Below are 24,613 nucleotides of genomic sequence, written 5' to 3'. Positions count from 1 at the left end.
CTTACAAAAAAGTGCATATCTCAACATATTTTTCTTCTTAATACTGCTGTATTTTTATAATTTCGTCACCATAACGTAATAAATCATCAATCGCATAAGACCGATAACATTCTAGACTTATTCTTTGTTATTACATATTGTTTGAAAGATGGCATCATAATTGGATTTTCCAATTGATTCCTGGGGTATATTAGAAAACTTGGGATCAATTTAGGAATGTTAAAATTTGGATTTTCCCACCGCAATGACTCAAAAATTTTAACTCCATCCACAGTTCCAAAAGGTGTCCAATATATTTGATCAGTATAATTCATTGCATTTGCTTTTTTTCCATGTCGATGTGCATTTTCGGTTTGAACGTATTCATACCAATGGTATATTCTTTCTCCTATTTTTTGTATAATATGTACTAATTCAACTTCTAAACGTAAAGGTAATATATGTTTATTCCATTTATCTATTTCTTCTTGGATAAATAGATTCCATTTTTTTTAGCTTCTATAATCTCAAACTTGTCACAGAAACACAAACACTCTTGTATTTTATCTTTTATTTCCTTCTTCTCCCAGAATGATATTGCAAAACTTAGGGCAGCTCGATCTTGCAAATTTGAGTGTATTTGATACGGCATTTCAAATGATTTTGCAAACTGATCAAGGAAGAAATGAAACGCAGATAAATCTGACGCTCTCTCCAATTCCACGTGCGTCAACGACGTCAGAATGGAAGGTGCTGCCGCTAATAGTTTACCCATTAAACTATTCAGAAAAGAAGGGATAATACCAAATTTATTTAAATTCACAAAATAAAGTACATTTTTATGCTTCTTTTTTTAATTAGTATTTTTACAGCTAATTAATTCCTAAAGCGACTCTCCTGAGGAGTTTTTATTATTCTCATCATTTAAATACCGTTTTTTATTACATTGGATCGTATATTTTTATTTTAAAAGGGTGCAATTAAATTAAAAATCACAAACAATAAACGTCTAATAATACAATTCTGAGAATTTACTGACAAATTTGTTTAAAAAATTTTTTTATAATACAGTTATTTATTTTCGCAAACTTTTACATTGAAATTTCGTCTATGATACAACAGCACTTCTCAATTTGCTAAAAAATCAAGTCAATAATCTTTCAATTTCTATAATAGCAAATTATATCCAACAAGTCTTAAATAACTGATTGTAGAACAAAATAAAAATCAAATATTTCCAACGCAATCAATATATTATAAACAAATGACATCAAAAGTCCAAGAAACACTCAGAGTTCTGGAAACTTAGACGCATGGGCAGACTATTCAAACATGATACATACGCGATGATAAGATAATACTTGTTCTTAACAAGGTATGGTGAAAGATAAGCGTCATTTTGTGCAAAACCTTTCATCACAGTGAATCAATTACGTAAAATGCCAGGTAAAAAACTTTATTATCATCACTTTCTTTCTAATGAATTTAATTCATCAACATCTATTGTTCATTTTAATCATTAAATTAGAAACGATTTCCATTTTTATAATCTTCGATTTAATCAGTACAAATTTTTACAATTTTATATAAAAAAAAGCTCTTTATGATTACTTATATTTACATTTTTTATATGACAATATAACTTTGAAGATTGATAAAATAATCTAACATTTATTTGAATAGTGAATCTAAAAGATAGTAAAATAGTTAAACTTAATTATCTTAATGTCTGAATTGACAGTCTGTAATTTTTAAAGGTTGAAGCTGCTTTTTTGAGTAATATGTCGAATTATTACATCGTATGTTTCTTATCATACTGATAACAAATAAATATTTTTTTTTTTAGTAATCTAATCAAAAATCTGTCGTCTTTCATATTTTGTGATAATTGAAAATCATAAATCATTCGCAGAAAAATAACTTTCATGATAAAATATAGTTCACGTGTATGCAATAATTTTTTTTATTGAAAACAATATTTATTCATTTAGCATACAGATGGGTGTCACGACGTGTGGGACAATCGCTCCCCGAAACAGCTGTTCAAGGTGGCAAAGATGTTGATGGAAGTCCCATCTATGTTGGAAGAGCTTTTCATAATGGTGATACCGTTCCAGCTAAGGTCATTCCTGACAAAGAAGCTGCTTATATTTGCCATGGTGGCGAAGAACACTCTAAACATGAATTTGAAGTAATTGATACTCCAAAAAAGTTCATTTCAGCGAATAAATATTTTTACTTCACTAGCCAATAATTTTGAAAAACATCATATAAAATTTTTGCATCAAAATTAAAATTCTTCGAAATTTTATTGCATATAAATGATTAAAAAATATTTATCTGCTGAAATAAAGTATTGGCTTCAGGCAAAAAATTAAACAAATTACGTAATTAATCGTTATCGATCTGTCATCAGCTATTTGATAAGACAAATCTCCATCAAGCTCTTTTTCATGCCAGGTACTTTGCCAAGGAGAATTTGCGTGGGAATTTGCTAGCAATGGTGTAGTGCCTGAGGGTGCTGTAGTTGGTGGCCAGACTTCAGAAGGTGAACCACTTTACGTAGGACGTGTTCTCCATAATGGATCCCAAACAATTGGAAAAGTTCAAGCTAGTCATGGATGTCTTTATATTCCTTTCGATGGTGAAGAATTGTCTTTCAGAGATTATGAAGTTCTCGTCAATCATTAATTAATAATTCATTTTTCAATTAATCCATTATTCAATATAAGTTTTATAACTTATTGATTCATAATTAACAATCAAATGTTCTTGAAAGACAAAAAATAATAAAAATTACTGATATTCATTGATAAGATCTGAGTTTTTTTAATTTTATTTTGATATATCCTTCAGAGATTAGATGATTTAATAAATTAATAAGAGTTAGAATGATATAAATCTAATTACATTTATTATGATATAAAAATAATTTTAAAACTTGTTGATTTATTTGGCTAATAATAATTAACACTTAATAATAAAGGTTTCTCTAAATGAAAGAAATTTTATTTTATTTTATTAAGGCGGTAAACTCATTTAAAAAGTTACTTATGTGTTAATTAATATATAGCTTAAAATAATAAACGTTAGACCTTTGATCACTTGTTATAATTAATTGTTAACTACCACACCAGAACTTTTTCGATATTTACATTCAAAGAAAAATTATAGAGTAATAAAAATAATCATGGTATAAAAAAATTTATGTAAGATTAATTTTAATTAAATTGTTATTTACTTATTGTTGTGTACACATTTATTTATAATGTTTATTTGCGAGGATTAGATAATACCAGCATCTAAAAATTAATTATTTTTATTAAACATTTTGAAACATACATTAAGAGTGATATCAAGTGGATAAAGAAAGTAATATTTTTTACAACGGAACAATATACTTTTTTATTAATCAATTAAATAATGATGGTATAACAAATAATTAGTAAATTGTTTATCGACAAATGAAATTAATTGGAGTTTCCCATTATTTTATGTAGTTTTTTTAATCAATTTTATCTAGATCCTTTATTCAAGTGTTAGATACTAATAAAAATTCGATTGACTGCAGGAAATTTTTAAGTTTTACGAGCACTTAAGGTTACTGCAGGAAATAAACAGGTTCTTTGAAGTTCAAAGTACGTGCCAGGTAAATGTTTTATTTACTTGGGTACTTTCCCATCGTTTTGAAGAAAAAATTCTGCATCATTGATCACACTTTTTTTATTTTTTTTCTCTATGTGCAATTCGTTTCTTTTTTTTCTTTCTGTGCAGTTTTCTTATCGAAATGAGTCATTAATTGTGCTTAATGCAACATCAAAAATTATCATCTATTCTGTATTACCTATGTTTCAATTAATAAATGAAATTTTTTAAACTTTCAAGTATTTTAATAAATGATAATATAAAAAATTGACTAATAATAACAACAGACAATGTTCTTGTAATAGTATTATTATGATTTTATTATTATTATTATTATTATTTGTTCACTGACAGTGAAGCTATTCATTTAGAAAAAGAAATCAAATTATCAACACTGTGAGCATCAATTTTTTATTATCATAACTGTAATAATTAACAAAAAAAAATTATTCATAAAAACCCCTTGAGAAAATGATAAAATTAAAAATGTTTTTTATTCATTCTGCAACGTGACCATGTTAGAGTAATGAGGAAGTGATAATAAAGGAGTGCATTTAAGAATTAAGAATCAATGAAGGAAGTTAATAAGAACACACGCGATCTTGAAACAGGTTCAGCAGATCGGCAAAACAAATAAAAATAAACTATATCAATGTTCAAAAGTCTTTCATGGAATTTCGACATTAACTAGGAAATCTGTTATTAGAGTCAATCCCAAAAGTACAATTAATTAATTTTCTAGAACATCTGGAGTATGGCAATGGACAAAAAGAAAGAGTAAACAATTACTATTGTTGAATCACCTTGAAGAAATTGTCTGTTGGACCACTTAGCGCTAATAATGTTAATTGGTCATAAAATTAGATTTAGTTAAATGGAATTAAATGGACTATTGTAAATAAATAACTTTACTGGGAAACACTGTTGATATGATTAAAATAAGTTTCACTTAATATTTACCTTGACCTTCTTCATAGTACAGATAAACTTCACAGTTGAATAGATAGCGAAAACCCTGTTCGTCTCACTTTCATGGATAAAACCTTCGTTCTTTCACCTTCGGAATGTAGGAAGCACCGTTGTTGATTTCTTCTTATACTTCTTTTTCGTTCATCCGCTTTGCTTGTCGCATCTTTAGAATTTCTGCAACTAATTATTCGTTTGTGTATTTTTTTTTTCATTTAGAATTATCACTGTTGTGTTGATATAAAAAGCAGAGTTATCGCATCAGAGAAGATTCAATTCTTCAGGAGTGATATTTTTAATTAAAAATTTTAATGTGAATTTTTATTGGAAAGAATAATTATGGAAAAAGGATGGAAGATTTTTTAGAGTAAGTATCGAATAAATGGAAAAAAGAAAACGGAAGAGAGATGTTGATTTTGTTTTTCAACAATTGTACTCGGTTCGAAGCATCTCAATAGATACAGAAGTTGGAAGAATGAGCAGTTAATCGCTGTACTTTTTGCGAAGTTTTCGAATTCTTTATTTTATAAGATCATTGTTCCAATGGTATCTGCAATATTTTAACTTCAAATTTACAACAAGTTTTTTTTCATAATGTTATTCATTTAGAAAATGATTTATTATGTATTATTGTTCTGAAATGTGTTATTTTATGCAAAAAATATTATAAATAATTCCCTGAAAGAGTTTAGAGTCATAACAATATTATCTAAAGTATCTTAAATGATAATTTTCCTGTTAAGTAATTTTAGATTTAAAAAAGTGTATATTTTTGTTTTAAATTTCTTTGCAATGTACATAAAAGGGCAAGTATTATTTTTTATAAATAAGTTTAGCAATGATTATAAAGATTGATTTTGATGATTCAAAATTTTTTTCTATTTTTAATAATCTCATTCCACATTTGGTGCGAAAACACATAAAATTAAATCATAAAAATTTTTTACTAATCAAGCATGTATTATCAGAGACCTTGAAATTTTCTTTGAATTTATGTTGAGGTTTATTTGAGAATATTGATAAAAAAAAGTGACCTACCTTTGAGGCAATTGAACAACAATAAAAAGGTCGCCTGGAGAGAAAATGATTTTTCGACAACACAAACTGACGTAAATGTTGATTGCAGTGAGTCTGAATTGCCGACGAGCCAATTTGGAGATTAACAATGACAAATGACAACAAAGTAGCGGCCCTGAAGTGGCGGAAGAGAAACAAGTGTAATCTTAAAAGAGACACGATCAATTGAATTTTTCGTGGTATTGGAGGGGGGCATAGAGCTCACAAGTACGAAGGCTACGAAATAAAAGTGATGTACGGGAGAAGCCCGAGAGTAGAGAATACTTAGTGCTGGGTGGATGGACTCGGCAGAAGCAGTGCGGAAGAGCGAGAAAACATAGCTGAGCAGAGGGAGAATTGGCAAAGTGGAAGAGGGGCCAAGGGAATCTTGTAACACACGTATCGCAATGCACAATATGGCACGGTGTACGGCATGAGCAAGAGAAGTAGAGGCAGACTCCGGCCGACAGTGTCCGGACAATCCCACTAGCAGTAACCAGTAGTGTCCAAGTGGTCATCTCGTCGGCAACCTGAACACATCAGCCACGAGGTCTTGTTACCTGGTCACGCAATTGCTACATCTGTAAACCGAAACAACACCAGCATATTAGTTGACAACCAACATCTTCCTACCAGTTATTATTATTCAACAATTGTGAATTGACCTCTGCACTAGTTCTTGTTGCCAATTTGGTTAGGAACTGGTTACAACCACCTGTCATCAAGATGACTAACAACGCAGCACTTCCAAGTACCATACCATCAATGGAGCCTTCCAAAGACTCCAGTATGAAAAAAAAATCACTTGTAGTACAAGCTGAGGATGTCATCACCTGGAAATCCATGAGTATAAGGCAAAAGTGGAACTTTTTATCTAACAACATTACTGTTGAACCAATGGTAGCTTGTTACATCATGCCAAGTGTTTTAGCATCCCTTGCAACGCAAAACCTTAATCTGGAGAAGGCTTGTCGAGTGAATCTTGGATACGATGATCAAGTCTGTTCATCACTCACGGCTAGAAACACTACCGGCTTTAAAGAAGAGGAAACTGCCGTTCAACAACTCGTCACAGGAATGCAGACCTGGAAGTTAGCACTTCAAAGTGGATTGCCGACTCTTCTGATTCTTTTCTTAGGTGCTTGGAGTGATCGCACTGGTCTTAGGAAACCCTGCATGCTTCTACCAATTGTTGGAGAGTTTCTAACTAGTATTAGCTTACTCGCTTGCACTTATTGGTTCTACGAGCTTCCTATGGAAGCTGCTGGTATATCTGAAGCATTTTGGCCAGCTGTCACTGGGGGATGGTTCACAATGTTTATGGCAATACTCAGTTATATTGGTGATATTACTTCTGTTGAATCTAGAACACTTAGAATTGGTGCAGTTAATGTATTTCTATCACTTGGTGTACCCATCGGGATGGCACTTTCTGGAATTTTGTATATCAAAATTGGATTCTATGGTGTCTTTTCGATTTGCACCGTGTGTTATGTATTCAGTTTTGTTTATGGACTTGTGGTTGTTAAAGAATCACCGCGTCGACCAAGTGTTAATTTACCCGAAAAACAACCACCTATGTCACCGTGTGAGAAAGTTGTTGACTTTTTTGCATTCCGTCATATTTCTGAAACCTTTCGCGTTGCTTTCAAGAAAGGTGCCAATAATAGACAAAACAAAGTTGCTGTTCTCATGATCATTGTTATGGTTGTCGTGGGACCCATGTATGGTAATTGTTACTTATTTATTTATTTTCATTAAAACTAACTTTAAAAAAATTCCCACGTCATAAATATTTTTTTTTATAGGTAATAATAATAATTACTCTCATAGATAATAAAACTTGTAATGTTTAGAATTGTTAGTGTTAGATTTGAACTCTTTTCGATTCACAAATGTGACACTTTCTTTGTTACGAGATGTAACTATTAAATATTCATATGTTTATTCACTTTCCATTTCGAAGTGAGTGTATTGCTCGTTAGAATTTTATTCAATATTTATTATATGCAATAAGGATATGAAATGTTTTACAATTTTAAACTATTCTAGAAGGGTCTATAGAAAATTATGATTTTATTTTCATTTATTGTTTAAAAACAGATGCAATAATTGATTTAACTTTATGAATAAATCAAAAACATTTTTACATAGAAGCTTTTTTTATGAGTAAATATCAATTTAGTTTCATTGAGGATAGCTTTTAAAAAATCCGTAATTCCGGGAATAAATAAAAAAAATTTTACCATTTCCATTTAAAACAATAATTTAATTTTTCAAATCATCGAAAATATTTTTTTTCATTAATGTAATACTGTTTTCTATTTTTATACTACAAAATATTCTGTTAAAAAAATATTTATTTTCCTAAATTAAATACCTAGATTAAACCCCAACTGATAACATCATATCTTTTATTTCTACTTTTGTGTTTTCAACTATTCACGCGAGCTAAGTCAGAGTTTGGTTGTGATACAGAATAATCTTAAAAGAAAGTTGTTTATATCGACAACAAGTTGTTGGCATCATATCGCTATATGTAGAGTAGTATTACCCAGATGTTGTTTCACTTGAAACGTAACTTCTTTCTGTTTATTCCCCTGCAATCCAACGTGGTGTTTATGTTCGACAAGTCCCGCATGTTCGCCTATCGTAAGTAAACCTATGAGAATGTGTGAGAACTTGAATCACTGTTATTCGCTAGTTGCAAGACACTATACGACGATCCTCCGACTTGTTCAACAGTTGTAATATTACTTGGAGTAGGTATGCGTGTGATGTAAGCCCTAAGATCTTTGACCGCAAGAAGAAAATTATTTTCTAGTCCATCATAGCTTGATGTACAAGAAAAGTTGCTGATTTAAAATTTTTAGAAATTATTTAATATCATACTCCATGATACACTATTTTTTTCATCAAGTGCTAAATCATTTTTATCTTGATGTGATGACAGCATTGTATTTCATATAATTCTACGATAAATAGTAATTTATCCGTGAGATTGCAATTTAATAATTATTATACAGTAGCTTTTATTTTAATGATAAAATTATAAAGTAATGATGATTGTGTCTAGAATTCATTTCAACTGAAAATCATCACTATAATATATTTTTTTTTTACTTAACAATATAATTGATTTATAAGATTAATAAGTTTATCCAATTACCAAATCACTCATGTCCGTTTTCCATACTTTGTCAGAATTCATTTACACATTTTATTCACAAGGTCGTGGGTAAAATAATCATCATAAAGGAATTATTACGATTATATTATCTTTAATATCACCCTTCTGTAGACAAATCATTTTTATCTAATTATCTTTTTTTTAAAGCTTTGTGTAATTATTCATTTAAATACTAGATAATCAAAAAAGAAAAAAAATTTAATTACAAAATTTTTTCAATCGATAAGTTTTTATTGCAAAATTACTGTTTGCATAATGCAATAAGAAAAAAATAACATTTCCCAAGTGTTTAAATGATGATCACATTTAAAAACTTGATTACAATCCCCTAAAGAAAATATCTAGATGTCGACTAGGAAGTTATTATGAGTTTAGATTAGATCTCATGATGATAATCTCATCCATTACAATATGTTGAAATAATAATCGTACACTTTAATAATGCAATTTAAATTAAATCGTTTGAATTACGTACTTTGAGTCTATAACTGTTTTCGATTTTTCTTTTTTTTTCAATTTGTTTTTGTACAATTATCTAGACCATTCACATAAACATAACCTCTAAATTAAACTTTAATTTTATTTATTTATTTATTTAGTATAAACATTATTATACAATTAGTGTCAATGTCAATAGGACCTCGTATCTCACAACTAACCAATTATTTATTCTATTCGTCCTGAAAACCTCAAGGATTTACATCCTTTCACGTTTTCTCCTTGAACTTCTCTATTTCCATGCAATGTTGCTGATATTTGTGGTGTCGTAAGAATTACTACAAATGTCCAATTATCAAGAACACATGTGGTCAAGCTGTTTGGAAACTAAAGACGGATAAAAAGGTAGAGAGCATAATTTGATAAAGACCGTACTGCTCGGCGGAAACGTCTAAATAGATGGTACTGATAAATGAACTTGTTGTGCAACCTGCTATTCTTACATAATACCATCGTAATAATGGATAAAAATTACTCTGACAAATTTAAAAGACTAGACTTAAATATCAACATTCGCCTTGTACTTGACATCCAGACTTATCACTACTCCACCCACAAAAAAAAACAAACACTGTCACTTTTTTTCTTTTAAAATAAGTTGGTTTACTTTTGTTACAGGTGAAATGGCTGTCATGTACCTCTTCACGAGGTACCGATTCAATTGGAATGAATTAAAGTTCAGCATGTTTTATACCTACAGCATGGTTACGAATTTAATTGGTAAGAGCTGAAATAAATTGAACATTAGATTTGTATGCGAAACATCATTAGGAAGCAGTGTAATATGATTAAGTAGGCAAATGATGTCGCGAGTCGACCTCAATCGTTCAATTAAGCTCATACGTAATATGGAGAATTGATTGATTTTAGACTTTCACTTTTATATCAAATTTCTTTCAATAATCATAAATTGCATAAGTTTATCTTTTAATATTATTTTTCTTCTATTACATATCATCTTTCAATAAAAATTCAATTTGTCCTTTCACAATCCTTAGGATATTTCTTCAATTACCTATGCTAGCTATCATTGCAAGTTTTTTTTTATTATTAACTATTATTATTTTTTATGTAACATGGGTAATTATTAAGTCTTCTTGACTTTGTTTCATTGTGTAGAAAATACAAAAAAAAATTGTATACTTCCAAATGTCCTCTGTATTTACAGTTGTTTTATTACAGAGTTATCAAGATTTAAGAATAGCTAAATGCCATCTTCAGACTTCAATTCAAACAATCCGACTGATGTGCCATAGTGATAGAATGATATGCGGTTTTTTAAAATGTGTACATTTTATATAGTGCCAACTAGAAGGTGCTATTTTTATTTACTGCCTGTGTTGTTTGCTATTCTGTTATGTGATTCACGTGACTTTGAACTTTATAGTGTTCATAATAGCTGAAAGTCAAGGATTACTTGACAAACTTATTGATAAGCATTATCAATAACAAAGAACATTATTTTTTTTATATGGAATGAAAGAAGAAAAAAAATATTATCTAAAACTTCTGTTGTCATTATTTCGTCACATTTAAGTAAGTGGTTCAACACTTACTAAGACAATAATTAGAAATTCTCTTGGATAAATATTGGTAATTAAATCATGTTAGATTTATTGTAAAGACCTACTTTACTCATGTAAAACCCACATTCATAAATGAGTTATTTAATGCTTGTCAATTAATCAAACTCTATTAATTATTCATCATCAAAGTTGACATTGTTTACAGCTATTCAATCGTGTCAATTAATAGAGTAGACTCAAAATTCGTTTACTCAATGATTGAAAGAAAATACAATAAATGTCATAAAAATGTATTAGAAATTTTTTTCCTATTTAACATTAAGATTCTTTAATTATGATCATAAATAAGATCCATCGGTATTTGAGGTATTAGTACAGTCAGTATATTTTTATAATATGTATAGAATTTTCATGAGTTTATGGCGACTAGAGATATGGTATACGATCTAATTTCGTACAATTACGTACATTACTTCTTCTCCAATGAAATACTAAATAATTCATGTCACGTAATTGTTACCTTATCAACGTAGTAATCTTTAAATAGTTGGTGAAGTCAATTTGAACCTGTGATTTCATTTTTTTTTAATTGAAGTAAACTTTGCCATATGCTTTAATTCTAAAATATTTGTTTCACAGGTACCATCATTGCAGTTGGATTTTTCAACCATTTCCTAAAAGTCGACGATGCTTTGATGGGAGCAGTAAGCTGCACTAGCAAAATCCTAGCTAGTTTTGTTTATGCTTTTGCCACAGAAGATTGGATGATTTATATAGGTAAATTATTGAAAAAAAAAAATTGATTAATAAATAAAACTAATCAACGTGTTCTAATTCATGATAAGAAATCGTTTGATTCAACCTAAATATTCAAATCGATTTATTTTTATCACAATTTCATATGAATTACGTTTGTTTATGACTGATAGATTAAGTAAAGCTCGATCGTGACTATTAAACAACAGTAATTGCCTCTTTTTTCTTATCTCGCTGTTGATAATTGGTTAAATGTATACTCAATATCACTTGTATTTGTTTTGATTCGATTTAACCCGATTCATTCAATTTATCCTCAATTATTCCTCGTTTATGAGGACACGTTCTAGTTCTCTAATTTCAATTCGGTTGAATATCTCAATTAATTAATGCATTGCATCATGTAATCAATAATTCAGACAATTTTTTAAATAAAAAATAACTCAATATCAATAAACTTCTACTTAACTCATTTATTTTACAAAAAATTTATCAAGTTGTCAAAAAACATATATTTATCACTTTTTTAGTTTCATATACTTACGGAAAAACATTCTTGATAAGAGCAGATGTAAAAAAAGCTGTTGGCATTGAAAAAAATGTTTCTCATTAATAAATATAAAAATTTAAGTTTAGTAAACTTTATATGATGATTTTTAATTATTTTTTTTAATAACATTTATATAAGCAATAATGAGAAAAAAAATCCTAATAACTGGGAAGATATTATCATTGTTTTATTGTAGGCAGTTTGTAATTTAAATTTAATTAATGACACATACTAATTAAATCTGAGTTAAAAATATACTATATTTGAAAGTTATTTTTATAATAATCATCTTTTATCGTGCCAATGTTAAACGAGCCTTGCAGTTTTTTTTGCAAACCTTGAAGTGTTTTGTTTTCTATTAATCAGTGAACCTAGTTTTCTGTATTAAATAATATTTAACATATGATGTTACATTATGAAACATTGATATCCTGAAACTTGAACATCTGAATAATAAAAAATTCATTTATTCCCCTAGGTCAGTTATCAATTGATGTAATTTTCGATTTTTCAAATAGAGGCTTTTTGAAAAGTCGTATAGATTTGCAATAAAAATCATTTCAATTTTTTCAATAAATATATAAATATTTTTATGATGAAATTTATTTCATGAATATGAACAGATATTTAAAAAAAAAAATTTATAAATACCAAATAAAGTGATTGAGTACCGTAGTTATTTAATAGCTCTAAAATAAATCAATCAAAAGCAAAATATGACGTTCAATCAATTATCTTGATGGCAAATGATATTTAAAACGTTTGGAGAATAAAAATAAAATTCACTACAATTAACAAATCACAGCATATTGATAAATATTATTATTGTTATCAGCTCCGTTAGTGGAAATAATAAATGGAGCTTCATTGATCGCCATGCGTTCTATAGCATCAAAATTGGTCCCAACGGATGAACTTGGTAAGTTACTTCTGTATATAATTCACTTAGAGAAAACTCCTCGAGGTCAATTTTTGACTAGCCCTCTTGAAGTGATTATCAAATTTCCGGTCGCAGATTTTTCCCATCCTTTTAAACTCTATGTAACTTCATTCAATGAAATTAATTAATTTCGTTTCAATTGAAATTTATTGACTACGCATACAAAAAACTTTTTTTCATTTCATTCTTTTCCTTTTTAATTTAATTGCCTTCTACCCAATTCAACAAATCATGAGCAATATTAACTGATTGTTTTTTTTAGGTAAAGTCAATTCTCTATTTGGGGTATGTGAATCCTTAATGCCTTTAGTGTATGGTCCAATATACAGTTCGATTTATGGAGCCACAATGAATACATTCCCAGGAACATTTTTCATACTTGGAGGTGGCTTAACAATTCCTGCTGTGATTTCATTCTTGTAAGTACTTTTGAAAGATTTTCAAACGAAAAATAAACTCTCAATGAATTGAGGAGATGGAAAATTTATATAAAAATACTTAGACTTGCAAGAATTTATTTTGCAACAATAATATGAACTTTAAGGAACTTTTACAAATTTATGGAATTTGTTAAAAATTTGGGTTCCAAGTAGTCAAATGTTGATTAAATTGTAATTATTGATGAAACTTTAGATGCTTTATTTTAAAAAATTATTTACATGCAATATAGTTTATAGTACCTTTGTATTACCCGCGACACATTTTTTCATTCTTGATCCCCACCTGTTTTCATTGAGATGAATCAATAAACTGGTTGGCTGCGAACGTTTATTAATCCCATTTAATGTGTTACTATGTGTAGGTGGTTGTACAAAGAGCACAGGAGGGATCGGGCGTTAATGGAGCTTGAAATGAGGAAGGAAAAGTTTTGTAAAATTGAAGAACTAGGTGATAAGGGTATAGTGATAAAAAACAACGAGAATAATAAAGAATTACATGCAAAAATAACTATAAGTGATAAACATTTAGAATCAGGAATTGGTATTGATAATCCAATTTTTATCACTGAGCATTTGTGATTTACTCATGTGATATTAATATATAAATTTTTATGACAAGAGAAAATTTATTTATTGGTTTTAAGAGTAAGAATAAATGAAATTATTTATTTAAAAAATTTTCCAAGAATGAAATTGTAAATAAAATTATTTATGAGACGTTGAAAAATTGTAATTAGATTGTTATCAAAGAATGCAGTCACTTGCATAATTTGATAAGGAATTATTATTGTATATAAAATACGTAATTAATTTAATTTATTGACAATTTAATATAAATTGAAATATTATATTAAATCGTTCTAATGATGAATTATTGAAAATACTGAAAGATATTTAATCGATTAATATAAATATTTTGGTACTTAAATTATTAAATTAACGTAAAAATGTAGACCAGACTAGCTGGTTAAATATTATCAGTATTACTATCATAATAATTAAAGATTCAACTATTGCATTTTTACGGATTTTTGACAAATAAGTTCTTTTCACGTCGAATGAAATTACTTAAAAATCCGGAAAAATAATGTAGATCATTTTAATGTAAATTTTATTGTAATGTAAATGAATTTTAACAATACATCTCTATTATAAAGTGTTATTTTTGTGATATAGTATTATCCACTACAGATTTTGTATGTCGATTTAATAAATTATGTACTCCAAAGTATATAAATGTATTTAAGAAGAATTATTTTAAACGATTTCAATAGTCTATAGGGGTTAATTTTTTTATGTAAACTCACTTTCCATGTTATCAATTTCCAGAGTTTATGTTTTAACATTCATATCTACTTCTAGTTGTATTTGTACTTGAAGTAAATTTTGTCGAGTGTTCTCTGTATTTAAAAGATAAATACTTAAGTGCATTTGTTGATGCATTTCTATATCTTTTATAGAACTGTCGAATGCTACAGAGAATAACAGATATTCGATTTGAAAAACATCTTCTATAATTTCCTTTCAAATGCTATTAAAAATCATTCTTATTTTGTTCATCAAATCACTTATAGTTTTTGAGTTATTTTCATAACAATAATCTTTAATAAAACCTCACAAAAAAACCACAAGGATTAAAATCAGATGAATAAGAAAGCCATTCTATTCCGGTTCCCTTAATAAACCTTAAATATCCAAGACCAATAACTTGATCCACATAAACTTTATTGATGGCTTCGAAGACTTCTTGTATTCGATGTAGTACTGCTCCGTTTTGTGTAAAATAATAAACCTTAACAAGATGTTTCTTCTTGGTATAAGGAAATAATTCTGCCTCTAACATTTCTTTATAGCTCTCTTCGGTGACAGTAGATTCAAAGAAGTGTATATAGATTTCTTTGATTGAGACAGCTCTTTAAGTAGTAGCAAGATCCTTTAAAGGATAAGGACCTTGCTACTACAACTTTAGGATTTTCCGAACCCTAAGAATGAAAATTTTGTTTGTCAAAATAGCTATTCTTCTAATAATGCGCTTCATCAAAAAATATTATTTATTTTTCACCCTTGAGAGCTCGTATCAAATAGAAATATATATGAAAAATAAATATCCAGTAAATATTCAAACTTTCATGAAATTATGTTCAGTAATTACTTATAATACAATATAAGTAATATTCAATAATATTTAGAAAGTATTTATTGAAAAATTATAACAGGTTACCTTCTACCATTAGATAGCATAGTAGAATCGCAATCTCTAATTGCAAATATCTTAATTTCTAATAATAATTAAAATGGCAGTTTTCATAGGATATTGTATCTGTATAAAGCTTTTGTTTAACTTTTACGCTCTTTAAATTTCCCGCTTCATGAGTAAGGAGCTTTAGCGCTCCCTAGTGATACATTGAGAGAATCATAATTTTTCATTACTTTCTATAATGCGTGTAATGCGAGCACAATTAATGTTTTATTAGCGTTGTTTGTTTTTTAAAAAGTAAACGTTACATTTTTCATTCTACAATACAAATGACATTTATTATTAAGTGTCGAATAATTAGATAGTTTTATATTTAAAGATGGAATTGACAAGTGATGTAAAGAAGATGTCGACAAAAAATTTTCATAATAGAGCTGAAGTTGATTTAATGGATGTAACAATTTTTTCGACGCTACAACCACAAGCTTCATCTACTGTTGAAAGAAAAACGTAAATGAAAATTTTTTCTCAATCAATTAAATTTATTCATATAATAATTCAATTATTACATCTACTTATAAATTATTTATTTTTCACTAATCATAGATTAGCTGCCAGATTACAAAATAATTTTGTTGTACCGATTAATCCATTATTGAAGAACGATGCAGATGAGTCAAAAGACAACTCTTTGGGACTTATAAATAATATTTCTAATCGTAATTATATTCAACTCTTATTACTTTTATTATCACTAATATTTAAAGTAGTATGATTATGTTTTGGAGTAAGTAACATAGTTATGGATTAAAATCATTTTCAGTTTTAGAAGATGATAAGGATAATAATTTTATGAATTTACAATCTACTACAACGACAATGCATAATATTGAGACTGAAAAAATTCTTGCCCGGCAATTATTGCTAAGATGCAGTCAAGTAAAGAAAAGCCCTCCAGCTTATGGTAATTCTTAACAAGTAGAAGATAATAATCTTTAACTATTTAGTGTCTTTGATTTAAATTTAATACTTTAACTTGGATATCTATTCAACAATATCACATTTTACAGATACAAATAAAGAAAATAATGTTAATATTCAAAATTTATCAGAGAATCAATCTAAAGAATCTAACTCTACATTAGTCGCTTCTCATAATTTAAGTAATAATAGTGTAAGTATTTTATTATAACTTCATTATTATTATTTGATCATGCTTGATTTATATTAGAATGCATTTAAATTGATCACATCATAATAAAACAAAAAAAACTGTTGTAGGTCGTGTTCGAACCGACAGAATTCACAGCAAGATCATCAGAAATGACTAAATCTAACGTTGAAGATCGTTCAATGAATAAAAACACTAGCCAAGGTTTCAGTTTTAATGTAATAAACAATGAATCTGCTGCTAAATTTTCTGAAGATAATTTCATGTCTGGTTCTGCAATGATGAATCAATTAGAAGTTGATGAATTATCTTGGCGTCAAAATTATGAGGCGATTCCACTACCTCTTCAAACGAATAATTTGAATACTGTAAATCCATCTAATTCATTTACATCAGCTTTTTCTTCAAAAGACAATCAAAATCGTTTGGAGCTTTCATGCTTTTCTGGATTTATAGGTGATTTAGACTTAACAATTAAATCTACTGCTACAGGTAGAAGAGTGTCAGTAGGAGAATATTTTGAACGGAAATGTGATGCCTTGGGACAACTTTCAATTGTAGGCGATGTGGAAAGACCAAACTTTGGGTTGAAAAGAATATCTAGCCCTGAAAGGTTGGCAAAGTGCCATGCATTAGTAAATCCTGAAACATCAGCAGTAACGATAGAATCTGATGATACTTTTGTGGACAGTACAATGAATAATGAATATGCTGATTTATTGAGTCTCAGCAAAATAGCTGAAGCACTGCAAACTGTTGATGGCAGTCCTCGTGAATTAGTTGATAAACTTCTTCAGCAAAAAATAAAACAAAAAAATGATCTAACCAGGAACTATTCTATGATAAATGCAACTGGTGGGACATATACAGTTCTATCAAACAGAGCATCGCTGCCTGTTGTAACGTCTTTACGAGAACAAACTAATCTTCAACAAGAATCAGTTAAATTTTCTTTAGGACAGATTAATCAAGTACAATGTGATTCTACGGTCAGAGAAATGACGTTTGAACAGCCTAAAATATCGATTGATAATTACAATAGTACAAAAAAATCTTCATTTGAGGTACCAATAAAAGCTTCACCATCAAACAGGGAATATCATGAAAAATTAACTATTCAGCAACCATCAACACCACCTCCAAAATCTCCGATACCTTTACCAGTTCAAAATATTGAGCATCATGACGTTAAAATGATAAAACAATCTCCGTCTACCCCATCTTCTCCAACTTCTTCAGGACAAAGAGTGTCTACATCTTATATGGCCAATGAATTAAATGGTGTAAATGTTAAAAACGAGAGTGACTCTTTTAGTTTCTACAGTCGTTTTTGCGATAAAATTTTTATTGGAAAAAGTACGCAAGATTTATATAAGTGCACTGTTGGTGTTCCTTTAGATGCCAGTATTGAGATTAGAAATGATAGTGTGAGATGGATTCTGTGTACCTGTAAATTACATCAAATTCAAGGTAACCAAAACAATGTTGAAATAGAAGTTGCTACTGACCAGATTGTAATAGAGCCAAATAAATCAAAATCTGCAAAAATATCTGTGAGCTTTTTAAAACCCGGTGATCCAATAATTGCTGCATTGGTAATAGAAATAACTGACACAACATCTCGTGAAAAATTTACAAAACAGCATATGATGTGCTTCATACCAGAACAGCCAATATCTAATAATAATTTTTGTGAAAATATTGAAGAAGATACTTGTGAAATCGATTTAATTGATACACCGATTCCAATAATATTGGAAAAAAATGAGAATAAATTTTTATCTTTGAAAAACATCAGTAGCCAAATAATAAATTTAACAGCGTCGGTTGTACAACCTGATAAATCACAAAAACTTCAATTTATTATTGAACCGAAAGAAATTATTCTACACAGTGGAGAAGTGGGAAGTTTAATGATAAGTTATCAAGGTTCTGATTCGGATAACATCAGTAATATTACAACTGAGAAGCAAGCAATAATTAAAATAAAAACCAACAAAAATACTATTTATTCTTATCCTTTGATAGGTAGAGAGAGGCAATTGCTAACTGATGAAAATATTGATGACTTACGTTGCAATACTCCTCAACAGCAAGTTATAACACTCGTTAGTTCTGGTGTACCATTATCACCACAAAGTACAACTTCATCAAATAAGTTTGAAAGGAATTCTCCACGTAGTTCAGTATCAGCAGCTAGCTCCACAGTTACTGATGACTCTATTCCAATAAAAACCAATCATTCTGCATTAGTTTGGACTACCGTTCGTGTTGGAAAGCATGAAACACGTGAATTTACGATTCGCAATACGAGTAATCATAAAATAAAACTTCAAGGGATCATAACAGATAATGACAATAGTTTTAAATTTCTAAAGGATCGCGATATGAGTACAACAATCACAATTTTACTTCAGCACATGGAGAGAAAGACATTTACAGTTATTTTTCATCCAAATAATACCGGACCAGTTTCTGGAAAGATAACATTCTTTCATTATGGAAAGAAGTACGATCATAAAGAATCAAAAGCATCAAAAATAATACCATTGTATGGTTGTGGAGGTCATACGAAAGTGTGTATTAGTCAAGCTCTTAAAATAATGGGCGATCAGAGGTGGTTGTCTCTTGGCAAATTAAATCCAAATGGAACTTTAAATACGAAAATGAAGGTTGAAAATAATGGGGATCTTCCGGCTTATGTAAAAATTTCCTTGACTCCAAAAGCGGTTTATCCATCTGTGGAAAAAAGTTGGAATGTTGAACCAACCGAATTAATCCTTGGACCTAAAGAAATTCAATGGATTACGATTAAATTCCGACCTAGACGAGAGGACATTGTTTTAGTACGAAGCAGTGATGGATCAGATATGGGAACACTCACAATAACTCATGGAGATGAACTCACACGCTGGCGAATTCGACGGCTGTATAACAAAATGCTGAAGGAAGGACAAATAAAAAAGAAACAAGAAGAAAGTAATTTTAAAAATGTCGTTTATCCACTCTGTAAAGTATTTCCCGGTGAAAAACCAATTCCCAACTTAAATATCATTCGAGATTCGATCAGTGATCTTGAAACTTTGTGCAGAAAGATTAATCGCTTCGTTATAACTCTAATTATGGAATCTAATGCGGACGATACAACGTCTATTTTTCCTGATGATGATGATGACGATGATGACTCTAATGAGTCGAGACTATTTCAATCTCTCTGCAGTGACCTAAGTAATACAATAATTGGAGCGAGTGAAAATAGCTATTTACCTCTTGAAACACTGTCAGAGAATCAACTCGACAATGAGCATATTCATGAAGATGATGGATTTATTGTATCTCCATTAATAGTAACATTAACGCCACCATCAATCACTGATACTACGGTTATGATTAAAAATAAATTAAGAACTGATCAGCAATTTGAAGCTCGAGTAACAGATAATCAGTACTTGAGTGTTAGTCCAAGTCAAGGTATAATCTCTGCTAATCGAAGTGTACTTCTCTCCGTACGATGTAAACAAAGTATTAATAAGAACATTGAAGCTCTCTTAGAAATTTATACAGCCAATAAAAAACATCAAGTTTCTGTAAAAGTTTTAAATGCTAAAAAACATTAAATATACTCTAATTATTTGCAATGTATTTGTCATGTAAGTGAAATATTTTTTATTTATTTTTATACTTTTGTATCAACATTTTTTATAAACAATAAACATATTTCTATAAGTAATCAAAGAATAATTATAAAAGACCCAATAAAATTACACTCATTTATTAATTTTGTCAGATTCAGAAAATGATGATGTTATATTAAATCTCGTTTGAAATGTAGAGCCCAATATTTGGACAATTTTTACCATATTCATCGTATCGTGAATTCCAGAATGAAGTTTTCCTTCCATAGGTAATTTAAATTTATTAAACATGTCTTTTAAACTTCGTGGAAAATATTCTGTTGCTTCGCAATATACTGCTTTTAAATTAATCCACTGCTTTAAATAACTGGGTATAGGTATATTATCTAGTGTACATTGATTTGGAAGCATAACTTTCAAATCCCAATCTCCACAAGTGACAAAAGCACTTTGCTCCGGATTGTTTGTGAAGTTATTAGCTTCAAGCCATTTACAAAATTTATCAAAGACTACAGGAAAATGATTTTCATTCTCAATTGTTTCTTGCATAATTCCTGTTAAATCTGTACAAAATGGAGTAAGTATTGGATTGATCCTTGGTTTTACATATTCATGAAAAGTATTTTCTACATTCCAATTTTGTGTATTAACAGCAATACATGGAACTTCAATGATTTCTTGTGGCTCTATAATAGTATCTTTATCACATGTTGCTTCAAAATCAAGCACTAATAGATATTTGAACCTCTGACCTAAATTATTTTGTCGGACTTTTCTAGCATTTCTTGCTATCAAATTTATTGCCATCTTGATTATGTACTGGACAAGTCTGGAAAAAGAATATTTATCATTTTTTATTTCATAGAGACAACTTGAATTTGTGAGTATTCAATGAATATTATATTTTTCAATTAAAAAAAGATAATCAATCATTTTAATAATTTAATATTTATGAATTAAATAAGATTTTCTATTACTTCAAAACTGATGATTTAAATTTTTCAAACATTAATTATACGTTAAAATTTTTGATGTGGTATTGATAAAATTCATTCATAATCGAAATATTAATAATTATTTTTAATAATTATAGTTACATTTCAAATGAATAAACAGTGCTTTGATCATCACTAATTAGATAAAATTGCATCATACATGAATTAAAATAAAAAATTGAAAATGATAAAAAATATACTAGTAATTAATAACTTTATTTGAAAATATTCAAAATTGAATATTTTTAAAAATACTCACGTAACAATTACTTTAGCAATTTCAGTTGCTGAAAGTTAAAATTCAAACATTTTTTGATTTTCTTAGTTAATAATTGTTTGTAGCTGTTGATATATAAAAATCAAATCCACTAATATTTTGCAATTAAATCAGTACTTTATGAGACAAATAATGTGTAGTGTATATGAGAACAACAATGTAAAAATTGAAATAGGTTAGAATAGCGTCATATTATTAGAAATTTGAGTTTGTGTGTGTATTCACTAAAAACCCGCTCTTTTTACCGGTGTATTGTGTGTGAATTATTGAAAAAGTATTTGCACAATGGGATCAAAAAAACAAATAAATTTACCATGGTAAATAAATGTTATTTAAATAGAAAGATTTAAATTCATTAAAAACTCCAAAAACCAATGTTTTAAATGATAAAACTTTTTAATTCAATTGTAATTAAAAGAGTGAGGTTAAGAAATACTGTCAACATTATATATTTATTTTTATGTTTAAAGGGTTGAAAAATATCGTCCTTCCACCTTAAATGATCTTATCTCACATGAGGATATTATCAGAACGAGTGAGTATACGCATTTTTATTCATTAAAATGGTTTATGAATTATTTATACGTTGACTTTACTTCAGTTTACAAATGTAATGAAAGTACTTCTTCTGAATGTTTTATTTTTTCAAGTAGAGCATATTTATTTTTCTATCTCTAAAATAAAAAAAAATTGATTCTAGTAAACAAGTTCATCGATGAGAATCACTTGCCACATTTGTTACTGTATGGCCCGCCTGGTACTGGCAAAACTAGTACGATTTTGGCCTGCGCTAAAAAGCTTTATACTCCTGCACAGTTTAACTCAATGGTATGTAATGTAATTTACAGATTTTAATGTAAACAATAATTATATTAATATTATAATCAATGAAAGGTAAGGTATGCATTATGAAACATAAAATACAATAAAAAGATTAAAAATGTTTCATTACATTTATTGATAGAGTAAATAATTATAACTTTGTCAATTTATACAACTTTGTTAAATCACATATATAGTGAATTCAAAGACAAAATTATGAGTGTCATATTCCCAATGAAATACAGTCTTTTATTTTATAATTATCTTATAATGTAATTACTAAGGTTAATTTTATCAGTGAATATATTAAATAGGACATTTTAAAATAAGTATGATATATTCTCAATAGAATAGATGAAAATTGAGCATAAAAAAAATAATGTTAGAAAAGTTGAATTCGGAATTTTTAATAGAAGTATTTTCCGAGCATATTCAACTCATAATAGAGCGTGATTTAATTGCGGAGTTTAATTGCTTCTAAATTTCTTTAATTAGAATGATTAAAAATGAAAAAAAGTGGAATAAATCAGAACTAGGATGAATTATAATGCCTGAAAAATAACTCCTACTATAATAATTATCTTCTAACAAAAAAAAACATTTATTACAGGTATTAGAGTTAAATGCTTCAGACGATAGAGGGATTGGGAGTGTGAGAGGACAAATATTAAGCTTCGCGAGTACCGGAACCATGTACAAATCTGGATTTAAATTAATTATCCTTGATGAAGCAGATGCTATGACTAATGATGCACAAAATGCTCTCAGACGAAGTATTTAATATTAAATAACAAATTAAGAATAGTTGTTAACATAATCATTAAGTGCTTTTTTGTTTCAGTAATGGAAAAATATACAGATAATGTTAGGTTTTGCATTATCTGTAATTATTTGAGTAAAATCATACCTGCATTACAATCTAGATGCACTAAATTCCGATTTGGACCACTGAGCCCCGACCAAATTTTACCCAGACTAGAGCATGTGATTAAAGAGGAAAAGTAATAGACGTTGATCAATATTTTTTTACTGAAATAGTTTTATATTAGTTTTTGTGGTTTTATAAATTTTTAGAATTATTTTTAGAGTTATTTATATATATTTCATTTTTGTAGTATTTCAGTAACAGAAGATGGCAAAAAAGCTCTTATGACTTTGAGTGGAGGTGACATGCGAAAAGTCATTAATGTCCTTCAAAGTACTTGGCTGGCATTTGGATCAGTTACTGAAGAAAATGTTTACTTATGTGTGGGTCATCCACTACCAGTGGATATAAAAAATATCGTCAACTGGTTATTGAATGAACAATATATGATGGCTTATTCCAGTATCCTTTTCATCTTATTAGTATAATAGATAATGAATCAATTAACTTTTATTCAATCAAATTCAAATTTTTTACGTCATATTTATTCTTTTCATAAAATTAAATGAACTATGTAATTTCTTAATTACTTTATTAGAAGTGGAAGATTTAAAGCTTAAAAAAGGTCTCGCTTTACAAGATATTCTGACGCAGCTCCATACATTTATTAATAGAAGTACGTAGTCAATATCAAAATTTTAAATCTGTATTCTCAGCTTATTAATAATCTATTTTATTAATTGCTCATTTATCTTTGCAGTTGATTTACCAGATAATATCATCATGGAATTAATCATTAAATTGGCAGAAATCGAAAAACGTACTGCTGCTGGATGCTCCGAAAGTGTTCAACTAAATGCCTTAGTTTCTGCATTTCAGTGTGCTCGTGATATTGAAAAAGTATAAGATCTTTTGCACCACAAATTTTTTTCAACTCCATCATTGCTTTTATTTATTTTTTTTTTAGTTCAAAATAAAACTTTTTCCGAAAAAACAGTATTGTATCAGTATAAAAGGGAAAAAGATTTAAGATTATACTCGTTGAAAATTTTTTTTTCTATTTTACACTGTTAGTTTCACGTACAAGTGTATGTATTTCGTATTG

The 24,613-nt window shown here is 28.6% G+C and overlaps 5 protein-coding genes across 7 annotated transcripts; 4 read left to right on the top strand and 1 right to left on the bottom strand.

Moving 5' to 3' along the window:
- Nucleotides 1–1,287: 1,287 nt before the first annotated feature.
- LOC118073372 (natterin-3-like) lies at nucleotides 1,288–2,710 on the top strand. Its single transcript, XM_035093842.1, has 3 exons — nucleotides 1,288–1,425; nucleotides 1,971–2,170; nucleotides 2,440–2,710. Exons 1-3 carry the CDS (start codon nucleotides 1,419–1,421, stop codon nucleotides 2,668–2,670), a joined length of 438 nt encoding a protein of 145 aa, XP_034949733.1. The 5' UTR covers nucleotides 1,288–1,418; the 3' UTR covers nucleotides 2,671–2,710.
- Nucleotides 2,711–5,936: 3,226 nt separating this feature from the next.
- LOC118073369 (thymic stromal cotransporter protein-like) lies at nucleotides 5,937–14,255 on the top strand. 2 transcript variants are annotated; one of them, XM_035093840.1, is made up of 7 exons: nucleotides 6,441–6,506; nucleotides 6,578–7,375; nucleotides 9,953–10,054; nucleotides 11,500–11,637; nucleotides 13,002–13,085; nucleotides 13,369–13,525; nucleotides 13,909–14,255. In XM_035093840.1, the coding sequence occupies exons 2-7, from the start codon at nucleotides 6,724–6,726 to the stop codon at nucleotides 14,123–14,125; spliced, it is 1,350 nt and encodes a 449-aa protein (XP_034949731.1). In that variant the 5' UTR covers nucleotides 6,441–6,506; nucleotides 6,578–6,723; the 3' UTR covers nucleotides 14,126–14,255. The 2 variants fall into 2 exon arrangements, with proteins under 2 accessions (XP_034949730.1, XP_034949731.1); XM_035093839.1 differs by having other exon boundaries at nucleotides 5,937–7,375.
- A 1,736-nt stretch (nucleotides 14,256–15,991) lies between these two features.
- On the top strand, nucleotides 15,992–20,628 carry spd-2 (spindle defective 2). The gene is made up of 5 exons (XM_035093537.1): nucleotides 15,992–16,253; nucleotides 16,350–16,462; nucleotides 16,567–16,707; nucleotides 16,814–16,917; nucleotides 17,025–20,628. Exons 1-5 carry the CDS (start codon nucleotides 16,123–16,125, stop codon nucleotides 20,529–20,531), a joined length of 3,996 nt encoding a protein of 1,331 aa, XP_034949428.1. The 5' UTR covers nucleotides 15,992–16,122; the 3' UTR covers nucleotides 20,532–20,628.
- Snp (Snipper) lies at nucleotides 20,575–22,026 on the bottom strand. Its single transcript, XM_035093541.1, has 2 exons — nucleotides 21,804–22,026; nucleotides 20,575–21,378 (listed from the first exon to the last, which is right to left on the bottom strand). Exon 2 carries the CDS (start codon nucleotides 21,354–21,356, stop codon nucleotides 20,682–20,684), a length of 675 nt encoding a protein of 224 aa, XP_034949432.1. The 5' UTR covers nucleotides 21,357–21,378; nucleotides 21,804–22,026; the 3' UTR covers nucleotides 20,575–20,681.
- Nucleotides 21,997–24,545, top strand: RfC3 (replication factor C subunit RfC3). Of its 2 annotated transcripts, none has more exons than XM_035093540.1 (8): nucleotides 21,997–22,138; nucleotides 22,292–22,356; nucleotides 22,522–22,649; nucleotides 23,254–23,416; nucleotides 23,485–23,644; nucleotides 23,759–23,970; nucleotides 24,110–24,184; nucleotides 24,269–24,545. In XM_035093540.1, exons 1-8 carry the CDS (start codon nucleotides 22,107–22,109, stop codon nucleotides 24,412–24,414), a joined length of 981 nt encoding a protein of 326 aa, XP_034949431.1. In that variant the 5' UTR covers nucleotides 21,997–22,106; the 3' UTR covers nucleotides 24,415–24,545. The 2 variants fall into 2 exon arrangements, with proteins under 2 accessions (XP_034949431.1, XP_034949430.1); XM_035093539.1 differs by having other exon boundaries at nucleotides 24,107–24,184.
- The last annotated feature ends 68 nt before the right edge of the window (nucleotides 24,546–24,613 follow it).

The sequence above is a fragment of the Chelonus insularis genome, unplaced genomic scaffold (genome assembly GCF_013357705.1).
Source record: "Chelonus insularis isolate UGA/USDA-ARS -01 unplaced genomic scaffold, ASM1335770v1 scaffold_277_pilon, whole genome shotgun sequence".
In the NCBI taxonomy this organism is placed as follows: Eukaryota; Metazoa; Arthropoda; class Insecta; order Hymenoptera; family Braconidae; genus Chelonus; species Chelonus insularis.
The sequence above is the reverse complement of the archived record's forward strand: the minus strand, read 5'-3'. Positions and strand labels throughout refer to the sequence as shown.

What these genes read in the sequence shown, in the direction of transcription:
- Snp (XM_035093541.1), bottom strand. Translation starts at nt 21,356, where the DNA reads ATGGCAATAAATTTGATAGCAAGAAATGCTAGAAAAGTCCGACAAAAT.
- LOC118073372 (XM_035093842.1), top strand. An exon ending in ACTCTAAACATGAATTTGAA is followed by an intron (nt 2,171 to 2,439) that starts GTAATTGATACT and finishes TTTTCATGCCAG; the next exon opens with GTACTTTGCCAAGGAGAATT.
- LOC118073369 (XM_035093839.1), top strand. Translation starts at nt 6,373, where the DNA reads ATGACTAACAACGCAGCACTTCCAAGTACCATACCATCAATGGAGCCT. An exon ending in TGTCGTGGGACCCATGTATG is followed by an intron (nt 7,376 to 9,952) that starts GTAATTGTTACT and finishes CTTTTGTTACAG; the next exon opens with GTGAAATGGCTGTCATGTAC. An exon ending in CCTGCTGTGATTTCATTCTT is followed by an intron (nt 13,526 to 13,908) that starts GTAAGTACTTTT and finishes TACTATGTGTAG; the next exon opens with GTGGTTGTACAAAGAGCACA.
- spd-2 (XM_035093537.1), top strand. Translation starts at nt 16,123, where the DNA reads ATGGAATTGACAAGTGATGTAAAGAAGATGTCGACAAAAAATTTTCAT. An exon ending in TCTACTGTTGAAAGAAAAAC is followed by an intron (nt 16,254 to 16,349) that starts GTAAATGAAAAT and finishes CACTAATCATAG; the next exon opens with ATTAGCTGCCAGATTACAAA. An exon ending in TATAAATAATATTTCTAATC is followed by an intron (nt 16,463 to 16,566) that starts GTAATTATATTC and finishes AATCATTTTCAG; the next exon opens with TTTTAGAAGATGATAAGGAT.
- RfC3 (XM_035093539.1), top strand. Translation starts at nt 22,107, where the DNA reads ATGGGATCAAAAAAACAAATAAATTTACCATG. An exon ending in TGAGGATATTATCAGAACGA is followed by an intron (nt 22,357 to 22,521) that starts GTGAGTATACGC and finishes AATTGATTCTAG; the next exon opens with TAAACAAGTTCATCGATGAG. An exon ending in CATGTGATTAAAGAGGAAAA is followed by an intron (nt 23,645 to 23,758) that starts GTAATAGACGTT and finishes TCATTTTTGTAG; the next exon opens with TATTTCAGTAACAGAAGATG.